Below are 13,222 nucleotides of genomic sequence, written 5' to 3'. Positions count from 1 at the left end.
ATCGAAAAAGAGACTTTGAGTTTGGTGTTAGCTTTGCAGCATTTTGAAATTTATGTTGCAAACAATTCATCAGAAACAATTGTTTATACAAATCATAATCCTTTGAGGTTTTTGGACAAATTTCGTGACAAAAGTGTAAGGCTTTTCAGATGGAGTCTATTATTACAACCATTCAATCTATTTATTATACATATTGCTGGAAGAGAAAATTTGTTCACAGATGCATTATCAAAAGTTTGAAGCTTAAAGAAAATTGTGATATTTAAAAAAAAACCTTGACACTGAACAAGAATGATTTCTATTGATATTAAGGACTTGTATATATATATATTTATGTTAATGCATGCATCTGATAATGTAATAGGGTAATAAGTATAGAAGATAGCGCGAGATGGGTTATCAAAATGAAGCCATCTTTTAGAATTATGACGGTTCATTTTTTGATAAGGAGGGGCACATCATGAAGCTATTAATGTATATAATATTTTGGAAAATATTTTTTTAACAGAGGTTTGGTCTGCGGGTATGTCTTAATTGGATTAAAGCCAGCTAGTCTGGGTGCTTTGATGTACTAGTTTGAGATGTATTGTTTGAGATGTAAACAGAGAGATAGAGTGCATTTGCATTTTGTGAATAGAGCATTCAAGGGCCTGAATTTTCCCGTTGGCAATTTGGGGGCCGGCCCCGCTTGCCAATGGGAAAATGACTCGGGATGCCGTTGGAAGGAACCCCCGATGTCATCCCGCCCCATTTAAATATTCAGGGAGGTGGGTGAATAGCAAAATCAGCTGTCCGCCCACCGACCTGTCAATGGCAAATTGAGGCCATTGACAGGATAATTAAGGTAATTAAGGGCCCTGACCGTCCAACCTTAAGGCTGGTGGGCAGGCCAGGAGACCCAGCGGACTTCTGATAAAACATGAAACCTCATCCACTGGTGGGATGAGGTTTCATGTCTGTTTTAAAAATCTTAAATAAACTTTACGTGAGATTTATTAACATGCCCCACCTCGTGTGACATTGTCGCATGAGGGGGACATGTTAATATTTTTTTTATTTTTCTATTTTGACACTTTGAAGCACTGAGAGTGAGCTCCCTGAGATAGCACTTAGTCTCAGGGAGCAGTGCGATCTTTCATGTGTATGCGCGAAAAAGCACACTTTGACAGTTGGGGAATCCCTCCACCCCCCCACACAGCTCCCTTCACTGTAGGTAAAATATCATTACAATGCCCTTAAGTGGTCATTAATTGACCACTTAAGGGCCGCCTGATGCCTACTCTGTTCCTTCCCCTGTGAAATTTCAGGCATGGGTGGGTGGGTAGGCAGCGGGAAGGCCACCTGCTGAATTTTACATGCCACCAACACCCCAATTATTAAACCTGGCGACGTGTCCAATTGTGGACACCATGCTTTAAGAAGGATGTCAAGGCCTTCAGGGAGGTACAAATGAGATATGTGAGAATAGTACCAGGGATGCAGAACTTTTGTCACATGCAGATACTGGAGAAGCTGGAATTCTCCTTACAACAGAGAAGATTAAGAGGAGCTTTAATAGAGGTGGAGAAAATTATGAAGGTATTGATAGAGTAAATAAGGAGAAACCACTTCTGATGGAAGGGTTTGTAATCAGAGGACAGGGATAGAAGACAATTGTCAAAAAGCCAGAGGTGAAATGAGAACAACTTATTTTAAAATGTGGCCAATTATTCTGATCTGGAATGCAATGCTGAAAAGGTGAAGAAAGGTGATTCAATAATAAACTTAAAATGGGAATAGGATATATGCTTGGAAACAAAAATATTCCAGTGATATGAGGAAAGATCAGAGGAGTGGAACAAATTGGATCATTCTTTCAAAGGTCTGGCACAAGACTGGAGGGCTAAATGACATGCCTCTGTACTATATCATTCTATGATAGTGGGTAAAGTCTTGTTATTGTCAGTATTAAGGCCAGACAGCGGTAAGGTGCCTAGTTGATAACAAACATATGAATTTGGAGCATTCAGCCATTCAGCCCCTCGAGCCTGCTCTGCCATTTAAGATCATGGCCTCTACTTTCCTGTCTACCCTGATACCCTTTGACTCCCTTGTCAGTCAAGAAACTATCTAACTCAGTCTTAAAAATATTCAATGACCCTCCCTCCACTGCTCTCTGGGGAAGAGCATTCCACAGACTAAAAACCCTCTAAGAGAAAAAAATTCTCATCCTCTCCTTAAATGGGGGACCCCTTATTTTTTTAAACTGTGTCCCCTAGTTCTAGTCTCTCCCACACCCTCTCAGTATCTACCCTGCCAAGACCCCTCAGGATCTTATATGTTTCAATAAGATTACCTCTCATTCTTCTAAATTCCAATGGATACAAGCCCAACCTCTTCAACTTTTCCTCATAAGACAAGCCCTTCATCCCAGGAATCAGCACAGTGAACTTTCTCTGCACTGCTTCCAATGCAATTATATCCCTTCTAAAATAAGGAGACCAAAACTATGCACAGTACTCCAGGTGTTGTCTCACTAACACCCTGTACAACTCTAGTTGGAGCAAAACTTCCCTGCTTTTATACTCCACTTCCCTTGTAATAGACACTAACATTCCATTTGTCTCCTTAATCACTTGCTGTACTTGCCTATTCATTTTTGTGATTCTTGTACCAAGGCACCCAGGTCCCTCTGTGCTGCAGAGTTCTGCAACCTCTCTCCATTTAAATAACATGTAGCTTTTCTATTCTTCCTGTCATAGTGGACAAGTTCACATTTTCCCACATTATACTCCATCTGCTAAATTTTTGCCCCCCCCCCCCCCAACTTAACCAATCTATATCCATTTACAGACTCTGTACAACTTACGTTGTCCTCTTTACAACTTACTCTCCTACCTATCTTGCATCATCAGCAACAATAACAACCATACATTCAGTTCCTTCATCCAAGTCATTGATATAGATTGTAAATAACTGAGGCCCAGCACTGATCCCCATGGCACTCCACTGGCAACACCTTGCCAACCTGAAAATTACCATTTCCCTGTGAGCTAATGAATCCTCTATCTATGCTAATATATTACCCCCTACACCATGAGCTTTTGTTTTGTGTAATAATCTTTGATTTGGTATTTTGTCAAATTTCTTTTGGAAATCCAAATACACTGCAACCACAGGTTGCCCTTTATCCACGTTGGATGTTACTTCCTCAAAGGATGCTAATAAGTTAGTCAAACATGATGTCCCTTTCTCAAAACCATGTTGGATCTGCCTGATTGCATTAAGATTTTCTAAGTAAGAAAATGAAGTGCTTTTTCTTAAGCTTGAAGTGATCTTAACTGAAACAGTGTAGGTGGCCAAGGGCAGGGGCATGAATGGAAGTGGAACACAGAATTAAAAATGTTTAATGAAGCTCAGTGTTGTACTTTTGGATGGAAGAGAGGAAAGGTGATCACTCAATCTGTGTTTGTTCTCCTCGATGAAGAAGATGAGACCTTGCTGTGATCAACAAATCCATTGTACTAGATTGGAAGAAGTACAAGTAAATCATAGTCTCATCAAAAATAGTGTTTGGGTCCATCTATGTTGGGAAGGGAGGAGATGAAAGAGCAATTATGGCATCTCAAGAGCTTGCACAGGGAGGTGTCAGGGAAAGGAATTGTTCAGAGTGATGTAAGAGTCGGCCAGCTATCACAGAAGGCACAGCCCCTGCAGAAAGTTGAAGGGGGAGGGGAGAGGAAGATGTATTTGGTTTCAGGATTGTGTTGGAGTTGGCAAAAATGATGGAGGATGTTCCAACTGTGGACACTGATGATGGAAGGTGAGGACAAAGGGGTTCCAATCATGGTTCTGACAGGAAGTACAAGTAAACTGGACAAATTCCTTCAATAACCAATAGTATTACAGAACTAGATTTTCTGGTCATTTAATTCAGTTTTTGGGTTATTTTTGGCATAGACTGACTGCTGTTTTCTCTGTATATCTGCCCACGTGCTTCAGAAAGTAAGCCACAGTGTGAAGCTTTTGGAGAAAGTTGAACATGATAAAGCACCAAAGAAATGCAATTAATTCTTCCTTCAATCGTGCCTATCAATATCAGTAGAAAGTTAGCTGATAAAAATCTCTGTTTTTGAGGACATTTTTTGAAGATTAAAACAAACTTGTTGACATCATTTTATTGATTCAAAAAATCTCATTGACACTGGGTGGCTGGAAGGCTGTACTCATTTGCTTTTGAACAGAAGCAGAAGGTGCTGACTTCCCAACTTTACCCCCAACAAAGGGCAGTCAAGATTGAGCTCTCTGTGAATATTATTGATACTATGCTCGTCAATTCAGTATAAAAGTGCTGTGTTGTCAAATTAAACAGTTCATTGTGTAAAACATTATTGGAATTTCAGTAAACTTAATTTTTAAAAAAAATACTGACCCAGATCTTCCAGTCTCCGGATCATTGTAAATTTGGCATCTAACCCAAGATGCACGTCGGGACCCCAAGGAGGTCCCGATGCAATGATTCTGTGGAAATTGCTTAGGAACTTTGAACTTCCGATAGGCAATTCCTCTGCTCCCCGGAACCCTCTGAAAATGCCTCCAGCTCTAAAGTCAGAGACTTTGGAGAGTTCCGATGTACTTACCTGAATAGTTACGCAAGAAATGTTAAACAAAAAAATCCTGGTCTAACTCCTGGGTAACTATACAATTGACACTCCTGGCTCCACCTTTGACCCCCTGATTACCACCTTGATCGCTGACTAATTCCCCGATCCCCCCCACTTTCCCCCCCAACCCAGCCTGATGAGCCCCCACTACACAACTACCCCCCTCATTCCTCCAACTTCCCCCAATCCAGCCTGACTAGCCCTCACCACCCGCCTACACCCCTGACCTCCCCGACTCCCCCGCCCAACCTGACTAGCCCCCACCACCAAAATCTCACTGACTCGCCCTGACTAGCCCCCACCACCAAACTCCCTCCTACCACCCTGACTAGTCCACACCACCTGACTCCCCCTCAACCTGAATTGACTAGGCCCACCATCTGACTAACCCTGAGCCCCCTGACACCCCCCAGGCCTGACCTGAATAGCCCCTGCACGCCTACCCACTCATCTGCTTCACCCACCCTACCACCTGCCACCCTAACCACTTACCCACTTACCTCACCTACTTACCCACCTTGCCCATTCACTCACTCATCCACTCACCCATTCACTAACATTCACACTGGACGTTTAAACTTACCTTAGGGCAGCCAGTTCCATAAAAGGGGCTGCGGCTTCTGCACTGATTCTCTTCACTGCTCTCTGTGAGGCTTTCTGTGCTGAGGGAATCTTTTCAATGTATGCAGGTAAGTTGGTAGTTTTCTTTCTGATCAGCATCAGACAGATGGGTCCCAACTCTGATTGGAAGTTTTGGACCACTATTTGCTACATGATTTCTCTAACCACACAAACAGAACATTAACTCTGAGTAGCATTTTAAACATGGTAAAGACAATATGAAAAAAATGAATCGATCAGTAAACATGGACCAAAATTCCAACAATCTACTTTTTAACTTGTCGAACACACTCACCCTGTTTTTTGTGTATCGTGCACGGCCAGAGGCAATACCAAGTCGCTGAAAATAAGCTTCAAAATCACTGCCAGATCCCAGTTTTCTTATCCTAAATACATTAACAGAACAGAATTATTGTAACTGTGATAAAAAAAACTTACAAAAACTGTGTAAGGAATTTAACCCTTAATTTGCAATATGTTTAATATAGAATACATAAACTAGCTTCTACAACTGCCCTTTAGGAAGAATTATTGTTAATCTAATAAAGGATTAAATTCATCTCAACGTCATACCCTACCAGACCTGTTGACTCTAAACCTGACAGCAAAATATTTGAAAGAGACTAAGGACCTTTTCTATGTTTAAGATGACCACAAATGCAAAAAAGCATTGCTGGTAATTTCCTTAATTATACGCATCATGTTAACTTTTGATTAAGAGCGTTTCTTAACAGCAAATACTACAAAGGTGAAAAGATGTTAACAAAAGCAGATGTTAACTATTAAGAGTTTAAGGCAACTGTTAGTTTATCTAGAAACAATAAACCAAAATGTCCTAACACACAGTTATTCCTTTTAATGCTGTCTTGGAATCTAAATAACTGAACAGACTATTAGAGATAAAATTATAAAACAATGAACGGCAAACTCAGTATTGTAATCACATCAGAAATATAATTTATTAGAATTTAATACAAAAGGTAACAATAGTATTGAAAGTACGAACAAGGTGTTAACTAAAAGGTCTAAAAAAAGGACGACTGGGTGAAAGAAAGGAGTAAATGACATGAAGATGGAATCAATGCATCATATTGGAAGACTGAACTATTTTGACTAAAAGGTTGTTATATTTATTGTAAAAACATTCAAATCACAAATTTAAATAAGACTCTCTGACACACTCTCTGTTAGCCTTTTCTAGTTCTTTTAGAAGTGTACGTTCTCTAAAATAATATTCATAGCGAAGGTTATAATTTTGGATTGCGTTACATGTTAATTTGAATGTCAGTAATGTAATGCTATATTTCTGCAGAGTTACTGTACCAGACTGATAATTTATCTTTGCTAGATGGAAGTAGTGAAATAAAGTAGCTGCATGAAATAGAATTGAATATTTTGCTGCTTAGTCCTCAACATTATTGAGGCAAGTAAGAGTTAAATGACACTTCAGTGTTCTAATGCATTCCAGCTACTGGACAAACTGTGGTTGAGCTGCTTAATCTAGGATAATTTAGAGACACTAGGAATTATGATAAACCTTAGATATAAAATAAATCCCAAACTTTTCCAGATTGAGCTGAATTTTAAAAGCAATTTGATGTAATGATGTTTATTTCAGACACAGCAATAAACTGTAATATTCACCCCTGTTAGGCTAATGTACATTAAAGGGGGACATAACTACTAAGAACTTGTCTAACGGGTGTATTCTTCCATGTTTATTAACACACAATGCAATTTTTGATACACTTTACATGGGTATAACTTTCAGCTATTTTCACTGTTATTCCCTGAAACAGTGATGATTCCCTTCTACATGAAATTTTTATAATGCCATGCTTTGCTGTACCGGCACGCCTTACATTGAAAGGTAATGCAATCACAGACTCAACCCAAGCCATCAAGGAAAGGAGTGAAACAGAGGTTCGGTCATCCCATGGGGAGGGAGAAACATGAAACAGATGAAAAAAAACCCACAGTCGGTCAATCAGGAAGTCTGAATGAACTGCAGCACTCTTAAAAGTTTTATCCCCTAAAGGAATTAGCCAGTTTAACTTTGATTTGTTGTGTTTTCATAAATCAGTAGTAGAAAAGTTGTTTCTGACCTGTCTAGTGCCATTATAACTCTTTGAGATTTAGAATGGAAGGGAATATTAGTTTAATTTGTTCCAAGTTTCTCAAATCAAGCTGGGATACAATAGATTAATTCCTGGATAGCAAAATAAAGCCTGGAAACACGGAGCAAAAAGTGGTTTGGAATTTTAATATGCTGACCTAGTGAGAAAGCCCATTAACATTTGCATATTCATATTTGTTTGAGATAATAGGGAAGGGGGTCTATCAACTTTCCAGAAATGATCACGCCCATAATGAAATCACAGTTTCCATTTATGAGATCCAGACAGGGTCATTGCTAAATAGGCAATGTAGTTACCAAAGCTCCTACAACGAAAACAAAGGGAGCGCAGAGGTTGCAAATCATTCAAAGTGGTAATTTTGGCAACTGAGCAAACCATTTCTTGACAGAGTTGAAAGAGGGGTTAGAGGTCAAGCAGCTTCTCTTCCTCATGTCTTTAGAAAAGACACTTGACAACAGGTTGTACTTGAACCAGTGAGGCAGGGGAAGATGTTTCACTTTCAAATCCAAAGTTGCCAACATGGAGAGTGAGTTATACTCATATAAGGCAAAGTCATGTAATTTATGTTTCATGATAAAAGTAGTGATAGGAAGTTGATTAAATCTCACTGAGAAAACTGCATTTGACTCATTCATAAACTCCTTGTAAAATAAACTAGATAATTGGCCTCATTTGGCTCAAATGCTCATAGTTCATCTCCCAAAAGTTAGGAAAATGCATGTGGCAATGGTGTGAAATGAGGGTATCTAGTACACACAATAAGGGGTCTTCTTGTTATGCTTTTTATGCCATACTGTTGCTTAACTAGATATTGGGCAATTCATAAGAGATATGAGGTTCAAATGGTTGTTGATGCTGAATCTAAAATATTATTTGGTGCAGGCTCTTGACTTATAACAACCATGTAATAGAAATACATTTCCTTTCAGTTATACATAGAGTTTGATTAATGCTTTTCTTAAACAATAACATTACTAAGAAATCAATCACTAGCCTAATCATATCAAGAAAAAGAGGCAAGAAAAGAAAAAAACCGTTGGAGAGAGGGGGAAGGCAATCAAAATGGGGGAGCATTAGGAGAGGTAATTTCATCCCAATGGATTTAGGGGTCCAGGTGCATGAATCCTGTAAAGCTGGGTCAGAAATACAAAACCAGCAAAAAAGACAAACAGATACTTGGCATTGTTATGAGTTACATCAGATGAAAACAAAGAAATATTATTGCAAGTCAGCAGAATGCTAGTCAGAACTCAATTTACACAGAGGTCACATATCAGAAACAGTGAAACCATCTTGATCTTAAAATTTATATAGCTGTAAGGTCTGTTGAACAGCCTGTAAGTTTCTGGTAGAAAAGAGCTAACCATCTTCCCAGCTTTCTTCTAATATTAAATAGTCTGACTGTCTACAATTAAGCACTCATCTTGCAATAATATTACCTGTCAATAGACCAGTGACCATCTTAATACATCTACCTGCCAAGACCAATGACAACTGCCTCTGCAGACTTCTCACCAGCAGACAGTCAGTTGTAGAACTTCACAGTCCATGGCAAGGGTACCTGCAGCCAGCTTGCAACATAGGAATGGCACTGTCAGTGACTGCAAAAGTCACTTCTTACTTTTATGCCTTAGAATTATTGTCGGCATAATGCATTTTTGACTTAAAGGGAGGTACTTTGGAGTGGAAAGAAGTAAACAATCCCCACACTGATTTTATGCAGCATTATATTCTCTTTTCCCATTTTCCTATTCTGTTAGTTGCCCCTCTCAAACCCTACTCAAATCTGCATTGTGCCCTCACAGTGGAATTTCCTTTAATTCATTATTGCCTGGATTTTTTCCCCCATTTTATTCCAAGTCTTGGCAAATGGGTTGAAATTTGTTTCTCTTTCCAAGGGCTGAGTAACTTCTTAACCATCAAAATGGCTGCATTCTTGTGCATGAGGGATGCTTCAGGTGGATAATCATATGTACAGAAAGTATCTCCAATTGTTCAAGTTCAAACCAGGGTTTCTGAGTTTGAGGAGCTGCTGCAGACACAGCAGCTGAGAATTTCCCAGAAGGGAGATGGTTTTGCATTTCTGCAACTGCTGACGTGAGTCCTGCATGATGTGCTACCTCTCTGGTACCAGGGTAAATGGCATCACAGAGATGGTGCAGAATATTTTAAGGGTGCAAGGGGAATCGCCAGGAGTCATGGTCAATATGGGAACTAATGACATAGGAAAGAAATGAGTAGAAGATTGCAGTCAAAACATCAGGAATTTGGAAAAAAAGTAAAGAGCAGGCCTTCAAAGGGTAGGGATCACTTGATTACTAACAACGTCACATAAGCGGGTATTGAAATAGTAAGATCAGGCAAGTTAATGTATGGCAGGTCAGATGAGACAGTTCAACTTGGGCAAATGCATGTAGCATGCTAAATATAGCTGGGAGAACTGCAGGCACAAGTCACCACTTGGGACTATGATATGTAGTAATTCCTCGCTTAACATTGTAGTTGTGTTTCTAAAAAGTGTAACTTTAAATGGAACATTTAATGAATCTGATTTTCCCATTAAAAGCAATGTGAAAGCTGTAGTGAGGTCCTGTGGGGCAACATATCAGAAATTGCTTAACTCTGAGGAGTCAGGTGAGTGCAAACTCTCTAAATGTTGTCCAACTGGTTGCTGACCCTGGGACAGATAGCCTATCATGGGCTTTCCATAGGTAAAAAAATTTCCATTGTTGCTGTCTATTCACATTGTACTGAAGAAGTACACTGAACCACTTAAAGCATTGAATGCTTCACAAGCCAGAGCCATGGAGATGGCAGCAGCTTGGCACCACAACTGCTAAAGATATTCTGCAGTAATGTAGTTAAATATTATGCCTCAGTGGATGTATGATAAATAGTGCCACAGACCGTAGCCCATCCATTTGCCCTCTTGCCATCCATCCATCAGGAAGCACCCACACAGTTGACCCTTCACCAAGTCCCTCACAGCTGCACACAAGATGGAGGCTTTGGTGCCTCATTGACAACCATTGGCGGTAACGTGAAGGGTCCAGGTTGTGAAGGACTTCTCACACTGTTTGCTTGCAATATGTTGAGGCCAATGGTCATGACAGTGATAATTTCACCTGATTTATATAACTGAGTCAAACTCATTGATTTTGCTTTGCTCTCTTTTTGGGATGGGTGTTTCCCTGAGTAACTATGGCTTCTACATAAAAGGTTTATAATGTGGCAGTTGCTCACTAGGGAATGGCTGATGGCAAGTGTTAGATTGAAGGATACTATGTGAATCTGTTCTGTATTAGGACGCATCTGGCGATGAGCCCTTCCTGTTATATGATGTTGTATATTGCTGCATGCCATTGTAATGTAAAGGTGCTCGGCAGAGCAAGGGTTAAGGTGGGACTGGAAATTAGCACTGCCCATGACAGATGCATACAGTCACATGGTAATAGACTTGGAGGGAACACTCTAGAACCAGCTTGGCAGCAGCACCATGCATGACATCAACTGGGATCTGTACATAGTTAAAGATTAACACTAAATGGCTCATGTTTAAACATTCAACTCTCAAGGCCTCTCCATGAAACACCAAACAACCCACACAACATGGTGACCAGCAGTGGTAGCACAACATGGAGACCAGCGGTGATATGAAAGGTGACATTTTAAACGATGGACTCAGTACAGAATCCCAAGATATGAAAAACTCTGACACCTGGCTAGAGCGACATGCGCCTAAGAAGAAAAATTGAAGAAACAATTGAAGAAGCTTCGCTACAGACTTAGAAGTTGAGAGTCCATCAGAGTGGAAGCCCATTGCAAGGTCCGCGAGTGACTCAGAGTAAAAAAGAAAAAACCTGGTCAGACTACAAAGATGGGTGAGCAAAAATAAAAAATTGCAAGAACTTGAGTGATGCAGTGTGAATAATACTAGTCAGTTCACAAGACAGTAAGCAAAAATATAAAATTTGCAAGATCCTGAATGACACAAAGTCAAAGAACCTGGTCAGTTCCCAAGACGGTGAGCAAAAATTACAAAAATAAAAGCTGTACTTACATTATAGAACAGGTGGCAGTCCCAGAGACTCAGTAGGTTGCAGCAGTAGTGGCCGTGCTGCACCTAAGTTAAAAAAAAGCTAAATAAAAATCAGCTGGCATAGTAAAGATGGAAACCTGGAGAGTATAGTAAACAAAAAGGAAAAAGCCTGCAGGGTTTAAGAGAAAGTGAACCCTTTTCAGTCAGGTCCTGACTTCTTGTAATGAGGCATGAATTGCTGCTGTTTTAAAAGTTCCTGCAGAGTTAAACAAAAAGAAAGAAAATCCTGCAGAGTTTGGAAAAGGAATCCCTTTTCAGTTGGGTTTTCACACTGCATCAGTCAGTGTCTTGCAATTTTTTGTGCTTTTGGTCACCTGCCTTTGTGATATGACCAGGTTTTTTTTTCTTTAATTTAAAGCAGTAATTACAGAAAAAAATGGCCATGCACAGAAAATTAGAAAAGACCCCCAATAAAGTGCCATGGGCAACAAGAGACTCCAGAGAGAAGGCAACAAAGGACCCCAGAGCGATGGAGCCAAAAGATCCCAGAGCGAGGGTGCCAAAATACCCCAGAGTGAGGTAGATAGGAGACCCCAGAGGATGGGCGACAATACTCAGGTAAACCACAAGACGGTTGCTGACCATGTCAGTACAATGAAATGCACAAGCCAAAGAGTTTAGTGCAGAAGAAAGAAATGGCTGAGAAACAGCCAAAAGGCTTAAAAATTGATTTTTTTTGAAGATGCTGACGCGGTATCCAAACTGCGACAGCAGATGGCATTGTGGAGTGAGAAGATGGCAATGAATGAAGGAAAGCTATCTGAGGTGACTCAAAAGAAGCAAAACATGCAACAAGTAAATGAAGCTCTTCTATAGGAAAATGTTCACATCAGAGCTGACCTGGAAGATTTGAAATGCAAGATTCAAGCTGAATATATACCTTTGAAAATGCATGATAAAGTCTTCAATGAATTAAGCTGTTCAAAATCTGAACAAATTTCAGTCATGACATAAAGGTATCAGGAGAAAATAAGAGCCCTCAATTCCACAGTTGGGAAATCAAAGCAGGAGTTGGGAAAATTCAACCAGATGTCCAGCCAGGCAAAACAGCAGGCTGAAAAGGCACAGGAGAAGTTGCAACCCTGAAGGACTCCTTGAAGAATCAATATGTTGCCTTGGAAAAATATGAGGAGCTAAGAAGGACATTAAATATCACAACAGAAAATGCTGGGTTGGAATAATTAGTAGGAACGCAATGATACAATGAAGCCCAGGCTGAGTTGGCTAGAGGTCAACAAGAAAATAAACAGTTGAAAGAACAGCTGATTGTCCTTCAAGATCAAATGCAAAATGAATGCATAACCATTCAGCAACATGAAGAAATGAAGACTGTCTCAAACAGTAGAATGGAAGAGCAGTAGAAAAAACTTGAGGCGACTGTGCTGAATTACAGGAAAACTCAAGGTGAAGAAAGCGAACTTTGCAAAGAAAAGGAAAACCTGATGAAAGATCTTCACATGCTACAAGAATTCCTCATACCAAAATTTATTCCTCTGGAAAATTACAAAGAGAAGGAAAATGAATTTAATGTTACTCTGAACAAACTGAAGAACCAGTTGGCAGAGAAGACTCAACAATGTTCAGTCTTTGAGGAGGAAGCCGAAAGCTGCATGAAGCAGACAGATTAGTTGAAGAAGCAGTTGAATGAAAACAAAGAGGCAATGAAAGGAAAAGCCGTAGAACTTTCCAAGTTGCAGACAGAGAAAGAAAAGACAGAAGAT

The 13,222-nt window shown here is 39.9% G+C and overlaps 1 protein-coding gene across 1 annotated transcript in view; it reads right to left on the bottom strand.

Annotated features, from left to right (window-relative positions):
• Window positions 1-13,222, bottom strand: part of naalad2 (N-acetylated alpha-linked acidic dipeptidase 2) — a 485,356-nt gene that overhangs the window by 276,314 nt on the left and 195,820 nt on the right. The window contains exon 15 of the mRNA XM_041199157.1: window positions 5,560-5,650. Within this exon, the coding sequence (XP_041055091.1) occupies window positions 5,560-5,650 (91 nt within the window). The remainder of the gene's footprint in view (window positions 1-5,559; window positions 5,651-13,222) is intronic.

This window comes from Carcharodon carcharias, chromosome 11 (assembly GCF_017639515.1).
Source record: "Carcharodon carcharias isolate sCarCar2 chromosome 11, sCarCar2.pri, whole genome shotgun sequence".
Lineage (NCBI taxonomy): Eukaryota > Metazoa > Chordata > Chondrichthyes > Lamniformes > Lamnidae > Carcharodon > Carcharodon carcharias.
The sequence above is the reverse complement of the archived record's forward strand: the minus strand, read 5'-3'. Positions and strand labels throughout refer to the sequence as shown.